The 19,347-nt window shown below is 45.4% G+C and overlaps 2 protein-coding genes across 3 annotated transcripts in view; one reads left to right on the top strand and one right to left on the bottom strand.

Moving 5' to 3' along the window:
* Positions 1–4,642: 4,642 nt before the first annotated feature.
* bag5 (BCL2 associated athanogene 5) lies at positions 4,643–17,172 on the bottom strand. 2 transcript variants are annotated; one of them, XM_035167838.2, is made up of 3 exons: positions 16,203–17,172; positions 10,471–11,364; positions 4,643–10,054 (listed from the first exon to the last, which is right to left on the bottom strand). In XM_035167838.2, the coding sequence occupies exons 1-3, from the start codon at positions 16,232–16,234 to the stop codon at positions 9,514–9,516; spliced, it is 1,467 nt and encodes a 488-aa protein (XP_035023729.1). In that variant the 5' UTR covers positions 16,235–17,172; the 3' UTR covers positions 4,643–9,513. The 2 variants fall into 2 exon arrangements, with proteins under 2 accessions (XP_035023729.1, XP_035023730.1); XM_035167839.2 differs by having other exon boundaries at positions 16,694–17,171.
* Positions 17,173–17,344: 172 nt separating this feature from the next.
* The window catches only part of LOC118116283 (cytochrome c oxidase assembly factor 8), a 5,788-nt gene continuing 3,785 nt past the window's right edge, over positions 17,345–19,347 (top strand). Inside the window, exons 1-2 of the mRNA XM_035167840.2 lie at positions 17,345–17,709; positions 19,081–19,278. Coding sequence (XP_035023731.2) covers positions 17,569–17,709; positions 19,081–19,278 — 339 coding nt within the window. The 5' untranslated portion in view covers positions 17,345–17,568. The remainder of the gene's footprint in view (positions 17,710–19,080; positions 19,279–19,347) is intronic.

Raw genomic sequence — 19,347 nt, 5'->3', positions numbered from 1 at the left:
CTTCAGGAGAAGCTGATGTTTAACGTGGACGATGGTCCCTCAGACGGACGTGTGTGACACCGACACAGATCACAGTCACACTAGGTAACTCCCTCGCTATTCTGCCACCGCCAGTTGTGCTCGGCCTCTTCCTGGCACTGCACGGCGAGCTAACGGCGAAGTGCAGATGTAGAACGTGGGAGTGGAGACACACACTAATATCCACGGGCCAAACGGAGGCCAGCTGCTGCGGAGGAGTGAGTAATTCCTCCTGTTACTGTGGCAACCGGCCAAATATGGCACCATCACCGTCAGGCTCTGTATCGATGGATGGTGGGATGGATGGAACGTCTCTGTGTATTAACTGTACTGTGCAAAATGGAGTCTCCAGCTGTTGTCCTGCAATGAGCTGCAGTCCAGTGTTTATCTGTCAGGGTAATTACCACGGTTACAGCAGATGGGCCTCGGACTTCACCCAAGTTTTCCAGCTCAGTGAGGAACACGGGGAAGCTTCAAGTCCTCCCCCGACCCCGTGAGTGTGGTGCAGTGAAGTTAAAACCCCTCAAACTTCAATAGTGAGGAGTTTTACCTCCACCATGGAGGTTATGTTTTCACCTCCTGCACGGGGCCACATAACAAAGCCATAAACCAGCAGCAGGATTCCACAGTTTTTCCATTTGGGTCGGTTGAACTCTGACTCCGGGTCGTTCAACCGCAGCGAGGTGAAGCCAATCCAATGTCAAACTCACTGAGTCAATAACCCGGCTGCTGGTGGTCCGTGTGTCTGCCACCCAGGTCAAAGGGATTAGAGACCATTTTGTTTGAGCCCCCCCCCCCCCGGCGCTGCAGCTCCAGCAGCTTACGCTAATCGATGGCGGCTCCGCTCACCCAGTGAAGAGGCTCGGCGAGCGTTTACGTAACAGGCCCCCTCCTCTGTTTCTGCACCGCTGCACAGCTGACAGCGCCGGGGACCCTGCTGCATACCGCATGACATAACCACCGTCCACAACACTGTCCTCCCTTCATCCCTGGATCCCCCACCCCCACCCGGCCGCTCTCTGCAGCTCTTCCTCCTCCCTCCCTGTTCAAAGTGATTCTGCTCTGGGACTATTTTTACATGGAACAAGCAGACATGCACTCTGTTTATTAATAGGAATTCATCGTTGGTCCTCGGGCTCTGCACCACCTCCTGAACATCTTGCTCTTCTCACTGTGCTCCTCTCGGTCGGACCCCCCTCTGGGTGTTGTGTTCCTCGTGACATAACCACACAGAGAATCCACGGCCGTTATCTCTCCATGTTTATCCCTCCTGATGCTCCGGCTCTCACTCGGGTCCAAAGAGAAATGTTGTGATAAGTTGACGTGACACAGCTGGAAACAGCCAGAGAGCATAAATACAGGCTTGTTGTTGATGAGACTTTTTATGACTTTGGCCCTTGTTTGACTCGGCTTGTTCCTGTCTTTATTAATCTTAAAAACTGTCCAGTTCTGTTGTTTGGTTTCTTTTCTGTCCATCACACAAGAATCTGTAAAAGACATTAAGGCCTGAATAAAAAGATCCAACATTGACAAAGCTATTGTGGCAACAGGGAGCAAATGTTAGCTTCCATCTTTGTTTATTGTTTGGATTAATTTGAATTAATTCGAGATTATTTACTGTAAATAATCTATAGGCCTTAAAAGGTCATTATTTTGGGATACTTTCACTTTTACTCCACTGCATATATCACCAAATACCTATTCATAGGTCCGTGCATACATATATATATATATATATATATATATATATATATATATATATATATATATATTTATACTTACAGAATATTTAGTGTTTCAGATTTTTGGATGGACAAAATAAACTGTCTGAATATGTTGCTTTGTGGTATCCAAAATTATTAACTCATTAATTGAGGAAAGAGTTATTTGTAGCAGCTTTATTTGATTTATGTCGAGGTCCTCTTCTTGTGTATTTGGATCTTGGGGCCTTTGATTATGATAAACTACATTTCCCATGAGTACTTGCACAGCCCAGCACAGGTGTGAGCTGTTCCACATCATTGAAAGGTGATGGATGATCTGAGGAGTCAAACATTTCCCTGCAGAAAGTCTGGAGGAGTTTCTTCTCTGCACACGTTGGATGTTTGTGTTGGGAGAGTTCCTGGTGAGTACGTCTCTAATGAGGTCATGTTATTCATGCAAAAACAATCCTCTCACCAGTGTTTCACTGGGATCAGCCTGTTTACAGATAAAGTTGACCACAGGTTCAGATCTGTAACCACTGGGTGACTTCATCATTCTTCAGCTGTTGGTATTGGAACATTGTGGTGTCACTGGCTCTTGTGATGTTACATTCCTGGACACTAACTGGTGCTGTTCAGTCCTCAAAGTTCAGTTTGTAGGATCTAGTGATGAAGATGGATGTTGCAGCAGAATCTCGCTCACCCCTCGCTCACCCCCCCCTCCCCTTCCAGCCCACACCCGGATGTGGGTTCACTTCTGGCACTGATGCGGCAATTCTGTCACTTTCTTGGTATCTTTTATTTCTGCCGTTAGAGCCCTTTAACTGAACCTCCACACGCCGGACCTTTAAACATCAACTGAACGCACAGTCGAGTGTTAACGCAGAATAGGAACAGCCTGCTTTGTGTGAATTGCAGCTCCTGGTGTAAATGTGACACAACTCGAACCACAACTCGACATCACACCACACATCTGACATCGATACAGTTTCCTGTGAGAACCACTTCCACACCTTGTTCTGTGAGTGTTTTACAGCTGCTGCGTACAGACGGTGACCTTTGCATCGTGTGCAGCATCAAATTGGACAATTCATCATAAAGAGAATCTCATTAAAATCCCGGCTGCTGTTCGTATCGACGCTGCTGAGGTCGATGCCGTGTTTTATAACCTCCGTGTTGCATCACATGGCCTCACACATCTATAACACGCCACTGCCATCTGCACTGGGGGGGGGGAGTTGGGCCCTGAGCAGCCCACTGCAGACTGAGGATGTGGTGCCCCCTGGTGGCTGTACAACACGCATAGATTTCCCCCTGTAATAAAAACAGTGACACATTTCAGATCCTAATAACTGGAGCAGAACAGTAATCTGGAGGTGTGTCCTTCCTGTTTTTAAACGCTTCCTTCCTGAGTGACTCATTGAAAATCTTCCAGCTCCTCAGATTATATTCATATGTAGGAAAGGTTGTGTTTTTATCTTGGTTTCATGTCTTATTATTGACATTTTTCATTATGTTTGATTGATCTGGTGAGAGACAGAAAACAAGGACGGAGCTAGATGCCCTGGCTGGGAATCAAACCATCGACCATGTGCTTTAACCGTTTGTCCACTGGACACACCTTCTTTATTGTTCCTTTGGATTTAAGCGGTGATGTCGTTATGAACCTAAACGAGGGGAAACTATACATTTGAATTAAATACAGACGAATATGCATTATTCTGAGTGTTTGGCCTTTGAGATAAACACAAATTAAACACGAGGATTAAGGATCTTTATGTTTGTGCCCGTTAACAAGTCCATTAGTTCCAGCACTTAAGTATTTAAGTATTATTAAGAAGATGAAATCCTCTTACCCCTCAAGTCGTCTGAATCCAATCTGGCATCTGTCAGACAGAAAAACTCTGTTCGGCCTGTTTCTGTGTCACTGAATGAGAAACAGCCTCTAAGTGTCGCTGCACCTGAGCCGAGGCCTCGCTCTGCTCCCTGTGTCCTCAGGCCCGAGGACGGAGGACGGACGTGAGCGTCAGCTGAGAGGGACTCCATCTTGGTCGGTCGCAGTGTGAAAGGTCACGTGATCCCACGCAGGGAGCGTCCCTGTGGAGGCGGCCTGGTGGTCACAGGCTGGGAAACGTGACCGGCTCAGTGTTCTCATGTTAAACCTCTGAGCTGCGTCCCGTCGTCGGCTGGAGGAACTCTGGAGGTTTTCAGGAATCTGGACTCTGGAGGCAGAGTCGTGGGATTTAAGACTTTTATCGTAAAATATATATATATGAAAAACAGTAGAACGACTTTCTGATTTAAGCATTAAGGTGATAATCTGGAACAAGGTCTGTGACCACCGGTACATGTTATTAATATCTAGATTTTCTACTTCACATTTTTACAAATAATTGAGTAGCATGTTGACATTTTTTTAAATGTTTTTTAAAAGTAATCAATAACGAGAGGGATATTGATCCATTGCCAATCAGAGAGGGCAGTATTATTCTTAGGCATCATATTTGCATAATACAGCGGAGTGTGACCACCCCCTTTACAAAGCCAGTTGAAGCCAGGTGCCGACATTTTCCTTCACGCACTGGAAGCGGTTGACCAATCACAGCAGAGTGGGCTTCGTGAGGAGGAGGGGGGGGTCTTAAAGAGACAGGAGCTAAAACCATGTGTTTGAGACAGAGGCTGAAAAGAGGAGCTGCAGCGATCGACAGTCTGAGGACAGTGATGAACTTTAGAGCATTAAAAGATTTTACTGTAGTAACACTATTTAAAATACTATATTCTGTAGAGGGGGGAGTTTGTGGTGCTACTGAATGTTTTCTTAAAAAGTCCTGAGTTTGTATTTCTTCACCCTTTTATAGAAACGTGTCGTTTCCTCTGCACAGGTTCCAGACTCGGGAATAAAAAAGAAACACGAGCACAGATGAAGACGAGTCGTCTTTATTTTGCAGTGAGAATACAAATTTAAAACACAACCATCCATGGAGCATTCACACAATATTTTTTCAGCCTCGGAGTGTCTTTATTATTTTTTTACAAGCGTGTCTCGGAGGAGAAACAGCAGAAGTCTGTCACAATCAATGCAGGTAAAGGCCTTTTAAGAAAACCTATTTTCGGGAAGAAAGAGAAAAGGAATACCTTTCCTGTCGCAGAGCAAACTCGTCATTCTCAGAGAGAAAGGCAACACATGATAACCAACGGTGACTCAGGAACATAAAAGTGCTTTTAAATAAAATAAAATAACTGTTTCCTCCATAAGCAAGATCTCTTGTTCCTCTAGTAACTTTCTACGATTCTAAATGTTTCACTTGGTCCGTTGTTATTCCTCTAAAGGTTTTCAGATTCCCCACTTTGTCCCTTGAGATGTAACGTTATGATCAACGGCTGCTGCCTCAATTCTACAGAAATTACTTCGATCTCACTTTATTGAAATGAACTTTGGTTTAAAGAAATACAGACAAACATTCCTCAGTGACTACATTCAACACAGGGCAGGAAAATCTAATATTTAAAACCTCTGAATCTGGAGGTTACTCAGCGTTCGTATCTGTTGTTTGGTTATAAAAGCATCGTCCGGTAAAAGGCTGATCGTCACACAACTGGATCTGAATCTTTTAAACCTCGTCACTAATGGACTCCAGTGCCACCGAGAGGCCGGACGACCCCGAGCTGCTTTTAGCGTCCGGCCGAGTGTTCAGGGAAATGACAGCGAATAAAGACGCCACAATATTTGAGCTCATGATAACAGGTCTGAATAAAATGTTTTTTCTTTTTGATGTGGCTTTTGCACAACATTTTGTCATGAGACTAAAATTAGGGAGGAATATTATATTTTATGTGCCCATTGTCTGAAATCCTGTAATTTGTTCCTAATGTGAAATACCAACAATATGGATTCTACAAGATGTGACTCAATACATCTAAATCATTTTAAATAATTCATACCAGGGTTCTGAAGATATTGTTTCGTATACCTTCAGTAGACTTTAATCCTGACAGCAGGACTAAAAGGTTTCAGATCATATCAAAATGTCCCAAAAGACCAAACATCTGCATCATAGTCTGATTTGTTGTTCCTGCGCCACAGAGCTGCACTGTTAAAACTATAAAACTCTTAAAAACACATCGAGCCAAACTGCCGCTCCTTCATCACACATTTAATTTGACTTTGTCTAACAAACGAAGAAAATAGTTCCCAACAAATGAACTATTTCCTCCTGATTGTATTAAAAATGTTTAGTTGTTTTAGGGGAAAACTAAAGTATTATTAATTATTATATTTGTGGTGTTTTTATGACGTCAAATTTACAAACGTTCAGGTGAGAAGTCAAAGTATTGAAACATGGACTAATTTTCATGGGATTATCTTGGAACAACTTGTTTGGATAACGGAAGAGTTGAAATCCTTTTTCTGTAAATGCAACATTTAGTTGATCGACAGAACATTTTGTTAAACAATTATTTTGGATTCTCCACATTTAGCTTCTCAGAAATACTTTTCAGATTTGAGTATCTGATGCTCGACTGATTATTTAAGGGTTTCAATGAAATAACGATGTCAAGGCTTAAAGAACAGGATAAGTTTTCTGACCATATGATTTATTGAATTATTGAGAAATTAACTCACAGATGAATTAATAATAGCTTTTTGCAGCTGTAGAGATTACAACACTTATTGATTACAATCCCTATGAATTCAGAAGTGAAACAGGTTTCGTGTAACTTGGATCTAACGGAACTAGAGTCTATGAACAAACACTGTTAGTTAGTTGCTCCGTCTTTCCGACACAAACATCTCGACTTCAGCTCAACACGTAGAGAACCGTGCTTCACGTCACTGCCGTGCTCCCTCTGGAGTTCGTACTCATGAACCACAGAGAATAAACGTGTGTGTTTTCCAGAACGCCCACCAACACTGACTTAAAACCAAAAAACTGAGGCTTCGAGAGGACGAGACGGAAAAAGGACATTTCTCTATACACTGTAAAACTCTTCTGATAAATGATTCAAATGGATGTTTGAGAAGGAAGCAGAGTTCAGAGTGAACTGCGAGGACTAAATGTACATATTGATTTGATATATATATATATGTTTTTTACTGCATACAAAAAGGAGCATGTGAACTTAAGGTGTGTTCGGGTTGGTTTGGTTTGAGAGAGCATAAGGTTTCGCTGTGAGATGGCATCTGTTGCAACAACAGCCGGGCGACCGACACTGTTTAATCTAATTTCCCCCGTATGAGTCAGCGCTGCGACCAGGAGGCGGAGCTGCAGGCTTTGTGCCAGAGAACGTTTCCAAAAGCAGCTTTAATGGAGATAAAAAGGGTCTGTGGGAGTTCACTGAACACGTTTTTCAAAAAGCAGTGAAGTACAGGGGCGTTTAGGCGGCGGGGCAACAAAGAGCTCGATGATTTGCTTCAGCTTTGTGGCTTAAATCACATTTGAGCAACTTGTTTCATAGAAACTATGAAGACATTTGACCCGTTGGTGTTCGTTCACACTGCGAGCAAACGTTCCCACAGAACCAGGAGGACACTCGGCTGATGAACTGTCTCGTCGGCCAAGAAATGTTGGCGTCAGTTTAGCTTTCCTGTTGTTTGGCGGTGGACCTGGGATCAGATGAGATCCACAGGTTTCCTCTGGCCCTGCTGATGTGGCAAAGTGAGGCCGGAGCCAAACAGATCTTCTGCTCAGAGTCAATGAAGTTACTTTTGTGGATGTTTCTGTTAAATCTCAGCAGATGAAGTCGTAGAATAGTAGATGTTTGAATTTCATCTATTGGGGAAAAAAAAATCGCTATATTATTGCTTAGAATTGAGATCAGGAGTTTCTCGTCATCTGGTTTCTTCTGGATTCATTTTTGTTTTTTTTATTTGCCCTTAAGACAAACTTCTTTATCTCATTTGATCTGTTTCGCTGCCGGTTTCCTGTTATTCTGCATCACGGGGGGGCAACACCTAGTTTTCAATGGTGGAGGGAGGAGGCAGAGATAGCTCAGCGTTTTGGGGGCGTTCTCGATTCAGCTGATGAGCCGTTTCAGTTATTGTCGTCTGATTGTTCTCAGGGAGGCTGTTTGCAGTGTGAAAGCACAAAGTGACTCATGTTATGTCCTGCTACGAGAAGCGTCGTCAGTCTGACCACAACAACACCACCACCACCTTTATCTGGGGGAGTAAATACTGATTTGCAAAAACACTCAATTTCTGACAAGTAGTGCAAATGTCTGGTGGCGATAACGGCCAAGGTGCGCTCCTCAACACATTCGGTGCTCTGGCTCTCCTCGTCCTCGTGCGTTGATGCCAAGGAACGAGCAGCTGCCTGGTCTTTGTTCAGTCGCTGCACGACAAGGCTGCTGTTACACAAACCCAGTTCCAAGGGAAGGGTGAAAATAAAGGCACAGAGATTTGGACTCCTCTCCCAGTCCCCCTCCTCCTCTGCAGCAGCAGCTCCATCCAGTTTCTAGAAGACTCCGTCAACTGCGATCACCGTCAGTCGTCTCTACCACACAGGACCCTGCGAGCTTCAGCCTTGATGTGTCAATCCAGTGGATATCACAGCCTCCTCGTCCTCTCCACAGGGACGTCTCCCCCCGTCCTCAGTCAGTCGACAGCAGTGGGTAGAAACAAAAAAACAACCTAAAGCAGCAGCAGCACATTTTCACCTCCTCTCCTCGTCTCTCTGATCCATTTATAGAACAACGCGATCGTACAAAGTCACAACAAACATTTGAGAACATACTACAGACTAACGGCAACACAAGCAGCGGGTGGAAAGGTATTTTTATCTTTTCAGACTTCCTGTTCAGAGCTGACGGGCGGCGGCCGCATGAGATTAAAACATGGATTTTAGTTTCCTGGAACTTTATCGGTGCTTCTGTGCTTCTGCTCCCTATTTATTTGTCACTTGAGCGTTTCTCCACGTCAGGTTTGGTCAGTGTGTGTGAGAGCCAAACCAGCGAGGGGATAAATAGGTCACACAGGAGCGGAGACGGACCTCACATCAATAATCCCACTGTTCTCTCTCGCTCTCTCGTTACCGTCTCTGTTTAAACCGCCTGGGCCTTTTAAAGTATGACTTGTGAAATGACACTTTTGTCCAAACATCTCTCTTCAATTACTTAAAAAGAACATTTGGCTGCAGATTCAACTCGTTTCCAGATTTGATTTCAACACAAACTGCAGCAAAATAACCCAGAAAATTTTGAATTTGATATTTCAGCATCTAAAATGGCCACCGTACCAACAGGTATTCAGAGCCCCGTTCTCTCTAATTGGGTCACAGAGTTCAAAACAAGCCGTGGCTGTTTCCATTAGCAACTGACATTCACATGAATCAGGCCAGACGGGGAAGCCTCTGTTGAAGCGATCCATCCCCCTCGAGAAATGTATATCAATATCAGGTCCAGTCTGGGGGGTGAGCTGTGGAACAGGCGTTATGCAGTGTGTTGGCAGCAGGTTCAACAAACACACACGTCAAATACACGACGACAATGACGAAGACTCTCACACACACGAGATTTTGAAGAGAAAAATGTCCAATAGCACAAAAAACTGTTTGTGTTTCACAAAAGGAGTTCTGTGATGTTTCCTTCTCAGCAGGATCAGCCACGACTTTCACAAAGAGACGAAAGAAAAGCGCTGCTGCTGTGCATTCTGGGGATTTGGGTCTATATATTTACAGCCTCTGGAATGATAACGTTAGTTTTTCTGTATTTACACACATTATCAGCTCCTCTCATTCCTGCAGCGACGTCCAATCCTGCGCCTCCTGCACTGTGATCCATGTTTCTTACTCAGTTAATACTCCCACTCGTCCGTCTTCATGTCCAGGTAGTTGAGAATGTTCTGGGCAAACTTCACCGCCTGCTTCCGCGCCACCTTGGCCGTCTCGTCGCCCTGCGGGTCCACGGCGTCCAGGGACAGCAGCTGCTTGGTCAGCATCTCCTCCAGGATCCTGTAGCTCTTGTCGACCCTCTTGCCGTCGAAGCCCAGCACCTGGGCCTGGAGGTCCGAGAGGCTGCCCAGGACCAGCCACACGGCCCGGTGCGACGGGTGCTCGGTGGGGCCTGGCTGGCGGCAAACCAGGGCCTCACGGAGGTCAAGGAAGGTGACGATAGCTTGGACCTCTACCACCGCGCGGCGCCGGGCCTCTCGGATACAAGGGTTCTTGGCCGTGTCCACCTGGTCCAGGTGCGTGAGGAGGCTCTGCAGCTCGGCCTTGGGTCTGAAGCTGAGATCGCCCATCGCACAGTGTCGCAGGATCCCCTCTCGCAAGTGGGAGACGTGAGCTCGCACGGCCTCGATCTCACGTATGGAGTTGTTGTGACCCAACTCGTATCTAAATAAGAAAAACAGGGAAGATATAAGACTTCAATAGACTCAAGTTGTAGTTAGAGAAATACGGCAAATTAGTTTCCAACAAGTGCGAGCAACTGCTCCAGTCTCTTTTGAAAACTGAAGCTGATGCCAGTTAATTTATTTGCGAGACAATATTAACTAACTAGTCACATTTGAAACCGATATTAGAGCCCAAAAGCTTTGATGAGCCTTGGACATCTTGATATTGGCAATAACGTTTGTCACCGATATGAAAACAAGCTGATTTATCAAACTGCTTGTGTTGACAAATTAAGAATCTTGGACTTGAATTTTTTGTACTAACATCAAATGGATTCATCAATCTGCAGATGAAACAATAATGAAACGATCTTAAACTGCAGTTGAAGTCTTCTCGACTTGATCCTTTATTCCTACCTGCGCGTGTCGTCTCCTTCCCCCTCCAGGTCCAGATGTTTCAGCAGACCGTTTATCTCCTCCACAACCTGCTTCCTGTAGTTTCTGATTGCTGCGTTCCCGGAAACATCCAGAGCGTCCAGCTCCACCTGCATCTCCGTCAGGATGCGTGACAGATGGGCGCAGCTGTCCCTCCCACTCAGGCCCATCAGCAGGGCCACCAGCTGACTGCGGGCCACGCTCACCTTCACCATCACTTGGTTGATGCGGTTCACGGCCTCGTGGGTCTCCCCCGACAGCGGCAGCGAGAGCGTCTGCTGCTGCGTGCGCCCTTCGACCACGTCCTGCACGGCACACAGACGCGTCAGCGCCCGGTAACGTGCTTTGCGGAGCGGCACTCTCCCCTCGGTCTTGACCTGGGTGAGCCTCAGCACAAGCTGCTGCAGGGCATCCACCAGTTCGTCGTTTATTTCAGCCACCCCACCGCCGCGCTGAGGGGCCACCACGCGGTCGTCCACCAGCTGCCGCGCCTCGTTGCTTAGCTCCTCGATGGCTACACGGGACGGATGCGTGGCGTTCTCCTCCAGGTACCTCAGGAGGCCCTCCACCTCCTGCGCCGCTCTCTTCCGTGCCCCCTGCAGCTCCGGTTTGCCCTCTGTGTCGACCTGGTCCACATCCAGCAGCAGCCGGGTCAGCTCCCGCTCCAGACGCTTGTAGTCTCTGTCGTTCTGCAGGCCGCTGAAGGTGCAGACCTGAGGCCCCAGAGATGCCACCTCCTTCTGGACCTCGTACAGCCGCATCATGGCAGGGTGCTGCGCATTGTATGACTGCTGCTGCTGCTCCATTGGATGCTGTTGCTGCTGAGGGCCGCCATGGTCCATCCTTTTCCCGCCATCAAAGGGCTTTCCAAACAAGCTGGAAAACAGGAGACATGGCAGGAAGTTAGGACAATGAGCAACAAATCAGAGCCCGAGTAGAGGTCACATCTTTGTCCACAGGCCTCGAATTGCTGGATTACTTGAAACGTTTCTTTTCATATTTGTACATCCAGCTCTGGATGAATAGAACCTCCAACTAATGTCTGGATCGCTGCCAGTGCAGCTCAGAGACACTATCAGCAGCTTCAGCCAAACGTTTAAAGTCTCCACCAAGTCCAGAGGAATTTACAACCGAGTGTCTGGACCAAAACACCTTGATTCCTCACACCTTACTTAAAGCAACACTATGTAACGGCGCCCCCTGCAGCTACAGGTGGTGACTTACTCTGTTGGGCTAGTTGTCGTTTCTGTGTTTCCCTCAGGTGGAAACGCCAGGAGCCCTAAAGTCCCGACAGATATTTGATAAAGTCTTTCTTATCTTGTGTGCACAAGATAATAACTTGTTCACAGAAGATGTGAGAACGACTGAGTTTCTGTGCAGCAAGTGATTCCTGCTGACGACAAGAGCAGCAAGAATTTCCTGATATGACAATCCAAGGTGAGATGATGTATCTGAAGTCATTAGAGTTGCATATTAATTTTTAGTAAATTATCTTTTTTTTTGTCGTCTTTTGCAAACAAGTCTCATATCTTGTGTTACGTTAACAACACATGAAATTTGGACATGATCACAGTGGTGAAAGAACATTCAGATTTATGTACAAAACCACCAGCTGAGGATAAAGTGTTGAATCTCCACAGTTTGTAGGAGATTCTGTCACAAATCCAGCCTCGGGGCCAAAGAGTCATTAGACATGAAAATAATCCATCTTCTGTGTGAGCAGTGCTGATGCTCCACTGCTGTGCCGGTCTCCAGAAATACTACCACATGTGCCGAGAAAAGAAAAAAGGGTTTTATCTGACTGAACACTGATCCTGACGCGTCGGCTGTGTTGCTTCTAATTCCTCGAAGCCTTTTAGTCAAACTCTGATTAGAGTCTGAACGATACTGGATTCTTTAACATTACAGCAGCCAATATTCATATTTTTACACAAAACACATGATGATAAAAAGGCATTGTTCGGAAGGTGCTACTGGATGGATTTTTAAAGACCCGTGATCAAGGCATGTTATGAGCACCGGGCGCTTTACAATTTTAAAATCACATGTCAGTGCTTTACATGCCAGTGCTGCCTGGAGGCGGCGGCTTTTCTAAACTACCCTCTTAAAATATTTCTGTTCACAGAGCACGACCAATTTATCAGCTGATAACATCGGTTGGTGTGAACATTTCACAGATATGAGGAATTCAACATCGGTATCTGCCCCAAATATAACAGATCTATCTGCACTGCAATTCAGTTATCAGCTGATACCAGTGGCACAGGAACACCCGTATGCAACCAAGTATAACAGCCATAAATTCAACTGTGTACATAATGTTCAGTTTTTTATGACATCGTTGTAAATGTGAGAATTTATTGATATATCCAGGTTGTCACATAACAGAGGAACAAATCAACAAAACACAACGTTTAATGTGTGTTTTCTTATTTGTTGCTGTTTCCACATTTTTCATTATGATTTCCACTTCAGGAAGTTCCTCCCTCAGAGGAAGCTGATTGGTCGAACCCCTGTGGATTCCGCAGGGAGGATTCACGCTTGTGAGAAATCCAGTTACAGAAGCAAGATCAAAAACCCGTCTGACCCATGAACCACTTAGGGAGGACACAGAGAGACGTTATCTATTAAAGTGAAATATTTAGTAGAGACATTGGTGAGATATTTATTCTTGTTTGTAGTTTCATTACTAATTTGTCTCATGATTTAAGGGTCAGTGCGTGGAAACGGAAAAGTTGATGAGATGGGACAGAAGCTGCTGAACTGAGCGTGCTGTCGGAATGTGAGCTCCAGTAGCAGGTCACTGAAAATCACTGAACCGACACTAAAGCCACGAACAATAATTGCTCACAGACAAACAACAACGCAAGAAAGCAGCCAATATTCTTGTTTAAAGATTTATAAACGTGTCCTCGCCCACGACACCACGTTTGGTTTTTCCCTTCTTTGCATAGAAGTCTTAAACCTCCACCCACCCACAATACCAACCCTGCGATCTGTAGAACCAAGACTGTATTTAGTGTCAATACGCAGAGTCCAATGACGACAACATCCCAAAAACACTGCAGTTAAACGCTGCCAGAGCTTCTTGTGTCCCCTGAATCTAAAGTCTTCCTTTGACCTTCGCCTCTTTTGTGGAGTCTGCTCTTATTTCCTTTTAACTTCAGATCAACTGAATAACAATTCACCTAAAGACAAGTCAGGGAACAAATGAGATTCTCTCCCGAGGATCATGCAAGACGACGCACGAGGTTAACCTACATTTCCCAACACCCACATGACAACCATTCAGAGCATGGCTGTGTGTTTCCACCGGGCTTGTTGGCTGACACGCTGGTGATGGCTCTCTAATCCGCATAAGAAAAGATGCTGCCTGTCGATCTGGCTTTTTAAAAGACAGAAGAGGAAAAAATCAATGCGTCTGACCAACACCCAAAAATATGAAACAGTCGGTTGCATCTCCGCCTGAAGACTCACAGCCTAGTGGAGTGTGTCACAGGTTCCTCGAGCAGGGAGATGAATTCCCAGTTACACACGACTCACCCTCTGCAGAATCTCACCTCTTAGTCAGAATAACAACAGGAATATGGTTAAATTATTATTTTTCTCTAAAATCTGCTTCTCTAATGTGAAGATTTTGCTGTTTTTTTTATTTTAAATTGAACCCATTTGTCTTTTGGACATTTGAAAATGTCCTTTTGGGCTCTGGACACATTTTATTTACAAAATAATTTACGGATTAATTGTGAAAAACAAACAGCAGATCCCTCCATAGTGTTATTTGTCCCAGTTCACATGACGTATTAGTACTGAGACCGCTGGGCCTCTGCTGCTGCACACTCCATTGTGAACATAGGCCCCCCCCCATCTGGTTTTTGTGATCCCATCACCGCTGATACACGCACTCGACCAATCAGGACTCAGTCTCAGCTGATACTGAAGTTTAAACCTGTTTTTATATCATTAAAATAATTAGTTAAAACAACACATACCGGAAAAATTGACACGTGAACCAAAAAATACGTAACGTGACAGAAACCGCCTTTGAGAACAATGTTAACTGTTTAGTTTGGTCCATGTCTCATCTGCTTACATGGAGGAGGCAGGGTTTATGACCTACACTGCACCCAGCCACCAGAGGGCGCTCTCAGTGATTTGGCTTCACAGAGCAGCCGTCATGTCGTCCATCATTATAAACAGTTCTGTTGTATTACAGAGGAGGGATGTGTCAGTGGGACAAGAATCTGTAGTCGACTGCATCGGTTTGTAGTTGTATTCTTCAGCTTTTGTCATTTTGTGTATTCATGAGGTCGTTTTGCGTCTTTTTAAAGTGACAATCTGCAAATGGACCAAATCTGCTGTTGCTTTAAAAACTGCACCTGTGCCTCAATATTTGCTTCTTGCTTGAGAGGTCGAGGGTCGCACAGTGACCTTTACTTTTGACCTTTAACCACCGACATCTTATTCAGTCCATGCGAACATTGAAGCCAAATTAGAAGACATCGCCTCAAGGTGTTGTCAGGACGTCCACAGACGATGGGACAGACACACAACCCGAAAACATCACACGCCTCAGGCCACGACTGTCACCAACACAGAGGCATAAAAATAAACAACGTCAAACACTAGACCGGCTTGTTGACAGATACTTGATATGAAGAGACTGATTAGGATCAATACATCTACTTAAATAAGGATCAACCGTAAACATCTGACAATAGATTTGAAAAACCGAGCTCTGGGGCGGATCCAGGGTCGGGTTTCTGAAATCTGATTGGCCCCTGAGGTGCTCGCGTCCTGTCACTTATAACAATCATAATCATACTTATAACAATTTGTGAAGAAGTCACATTTTCTAAGCTATTTTATGAAGAACACAATGTGCTTGAATAAGGAGCAATTTTCTAAATATATTCCGTGATGTGCGGCTGAACACTGAATGACCTGTGCATGGATGGGGGTCACATAATTGGCCCCTCCGCCTCTTCGTGGCCCCTGATTTAGAGAAATCCTAAATCCTGTGTTACTGAGGGTATTCTTTCCAGCTGACACCACGGTGAACTCTCTCTTTCCACACCGAAGCTGCACGGTAACACAGGATGTGTAGTCGTTGCAGAACCACGTCTGGGAGGGGAGGGGGGGTTGCACGAAGGCCGAGGCCCCTGAGAGCACGATGGGGCTGTTGCATATGAATTCTGCAGCTCACGACATGATGATTAGTTTTTCCACAGCAGCATTAACACTCCTCACTACAGACAGGATCATGTATCAGCATCTCCTGGAGCTCCTTTATGTAACACGGAGCGAGGGGCTGGGCACTTCCAGCACAGTGGATGAACGCATGCTGGGCCACAGCTCCCAAATCTGAGCATTTATTAGGATAATCCCAGCAAAAGCTCTCCCAGCCTGGCAGAGACCGGAGCCAGGAGCCAGTCAAGTGGAGCTGAGCACCCTGCAGAGGAGGCTGGAAGGAGCAGGAGACACCCCCAGATCAGACCTCCTCTCCCCGGGGCGATCAGACCCCTTCCCCCGGGGCTCCAGGCTGCACGCACCGGTCCCGCTTTGCGCATTATGTCAGCCCGGGGGATCGGGCTGGTGGGGGAGAGGGACCCTCCGGCTCTGCAGCATCACCACAGCAAACACCTCCCCAATCTCACGCAGCATCTCCGGCCGCTGCCGCCCCCCCACACACGCCCCTGCAGCCCGGTCCTCACCTTTTCAAAACTCCGAACACATTCGCGCACATTTTGGCGGATGTCTTGTGTCCATGGGCCGGCGGCAGCAGGGCGGCTGCTCGGGGGTCGATGATCCGAGTCTCCGGCGGTGACGGGGCTCCGGTCAGCTTCAGCACCCACCGCCCGACTGGCTGCCCGCCTGCCCGCCCGCCCGGATGACTGACTGCGGCGGGGCTGGTGCTGGGGTCGCCCCTCCCACAGCCGCTTCCTCCGCGTTAACGCAACTTACTGAATAAACCCGCACTTCACCGAGCCCCGCACACCGTCTAAACCCACAAATCCGACCCGGGGACGCGGGGACGTGTCCGGCTCTTCCTCCGCTGCCTCGCTCCGCGTCGAGGCTATTGTGTGTAGTGAAGCTAGCCGGCCGGGGATCACCTGACTCGGGCCCCACCTTCCCCAAATCACTTCGGCCTGGTTCCGACCCGCCACACACACACTCCGGTCACTTTGATTAAACTGGGTCTTACCTGCACAGCCACCGCACAGCCATCGGACCCGCAGCCGGACAGTGCGCAGCTCCTCCGGGGGAAGCTACACATTAGCTCACCTAGCTACCTTCCAGAGGAGTTACTTTACTCACGGGGGGAACTAACACGGAGTTCGTCTGTGCCCAACAACTCTGAATTAAAGGGGTTTCAGGACGATTGTTCGACTCCGCCACTTCGAGCTAGTGAATATGTATTAATTTAACTTGAAATACACGAACAGCAGTGGATATAAATACAGATATAACCGTGTTATGTCGCGGCTGATGCGACTTAAGTGGATTCAACGGTAGGTTTTTGGTTGTCCAACATTGGGTGCGCTTCATTTTGTCATGCTGCCGCACCGTTTGTCACGTCGATAGAATTCAAGTACTCGTAGCTACTCGAGTATTGTGTATTTCTGATACTATTACTAGATAATATTCAATATTTTAATGCATATGTTTATGTATATAAACTGCCCTGTCTTGTTGTAATATAGATACATAATATGTTGTGTACTATTATATATATTTTAAATGTTACATGAAAATATTTAAATGCATTACATGTCAACACTGCCTTGTCTTGTAGTAATAAAGAAATATTATATATTATGGAATGCACATACATGTTAAAACATTGTAATATACTATATAATAAACATAGTAAGGATAAATATAATGCGATGGGTTGTTAAAAAAAATGACCCCGCCCGAGCTGTTACATCCGGAGCGTGTTGGTGAGATTTCCGAGCGCACCTATGTTTCCTGCCGGATCCACGTGACCGCTCGTCGGGTCGTGCACAGAAGGACGTGCACTGTGTGATCTGAGGACCCACAACAACTTCTTACATATCATATTATTATCATAGTTATATGTCGTTATCATTTAACATGTGTTCAGTGAGCGTGAGGCGGAGTTTGACCTGGAGGAGCCTCGGTCCTGCGGCTCTCTCCGCTGGGAGCAGGCGATCCTGCAGCTCCGAGCACCGAACACAGCAGAACACAGATCCTAAGGTTTGTGTGATCGTTATTAATAATGTGTTACTGCATTGATCAAGTCGTAGATCACACAGCTGCAGGTTCACAGGCTGTGTGTGTGTGTGTGTGTGTGTGTGTGTGTGTGTGTGTGTGAGCTGCATGTTGGTCAGGTCTGCAGCTTCATCCATGTATGTCTGTGATGTGTTGAATGATTTCCTGCCTGACTCAAATAAACTGAAGGGTTTTAATGGAGATAATGATTCTACTCATGTTTTTAACACTGGAACAAACATCTTTGTGTGTTTTACTCTCTCTGGACCTTTCAAGTGTGATTATTGTGTTTCTATATTTTTATTCTGTGCTTTGTCTTCTATTTATTAGATAAGAGATAAAGCAAAACAAACAATAAACTTTTTCATTTCATATGCAGAAGTATAGGAATTGACCTCTTAAGAATTACAGCAAGGAACTTTGTTCTAGTTACACTCAACAACTCATAATGACAAAGTAGATTTTTTAAATTGTATTACTTATTTACAAATGTATTATTTATTTACTCTATTACGAATCCAGTTATCTCCTGACTTAAGAGCTGTTACAAGTTCAAGCTTATAAACACAATTTTCTCTCAAAACAACAAAACCAGCTGAAATAAAAATTGATTCATATTGATATTGAAGTATCTGCTTCATTAGTGTCAGTGAATTGATGCTGTCATTTGAGAAACTGTATTTGTCCTCACATTATTTCCCCCTGAGGTTTAAGTAAATCTGATTGAAGATGTTCTTACCTCTGCTCTTCTGGTGTGTGCGAGCGTGTTCGCCTCCTCGCTGCTCATCTCATCGCTCAGTCTGCTCAGACCTGATAAGCTTCTGTGGCACAGCTGCTTTTTAAAGCCACATGACCTCTGTCTGTGCTCAAGCTAATACTGTTATCTATCTAAATGAAACTTTCTCCTCACTCACACAGAGTTTTACAGAGCGACTCCCTGCCCTTCAGTCGTAAACCCTTATAAAGCGTTATATTTATTGTATTTAAAGGGAATAAAAGAAACAATCACGAGGATCAAAATATGAGAATTCGAAATGTGAAGATTCTAGTTTCTCAGTGTGAGGGTTTATCACTTTTTCCAGTCTTTCATCAAACTGAATATCTTTGGGTTTCGTGCTGTAGGTTGAACACAAAAAGCTACTTGAAGTCAACACATTGGAGTTTTGGGGAATTGTTAAGTGAAATTTTCACTATTTTCCATTTTAGATCATCTTTAGGTTTGACACTGACAACACAAGACATCTAAAAACATCCTGTGGGAAACTTTAATTTACATTAAACAAAACAAGTAATTGATGATGAGAAGAAACAATAGTTGCAGCCTTGACAGTAATTTTTCTTTCGTTCCATATGCAGAGATCGATCTTCAGACCTCCACCCAGCTCCACATGTGACTGGATCGGTCCACCCAACCCTCTGTCAAACCTGCGGCCGATCGTTTACCACGTCGCCGAGAACGAGTCGGAGCTGCAGAGACGTCTGAGGAACCTCAGGCAGGAGACGGAGGACTGGAACCACGAATTCTGGACCAAACAGAACATCACCTTCAACAAGGTTAGAAAATAAATCTTTAGTGTGTTTAAATGTATATAACATGTATATGTTATATACCTTTTTGTTTTA

The sequence above is a fragment of the Hippoglossus stenolepis genome, chromosome 10, assembly GCF_022539355.2.
Source record: "Hippoglossus stenolepis isolate QCI-W04-F060 chromosome 10, HSTE1.2, whole genome shotgun sequence".
In the NCBI taxonomy this organism is placed as follows: Eukaryota; Metazoa; Chordata; class Actinopteri; order Pleuronectiformes; family Pleuronectidae; genus Hippoglossus; species Hippoglossus stenolepis.
Note: the sequence above shows the minus strand (reverse complement) of the source record. Positions and strands in the feature narration are given on the sequence as shown.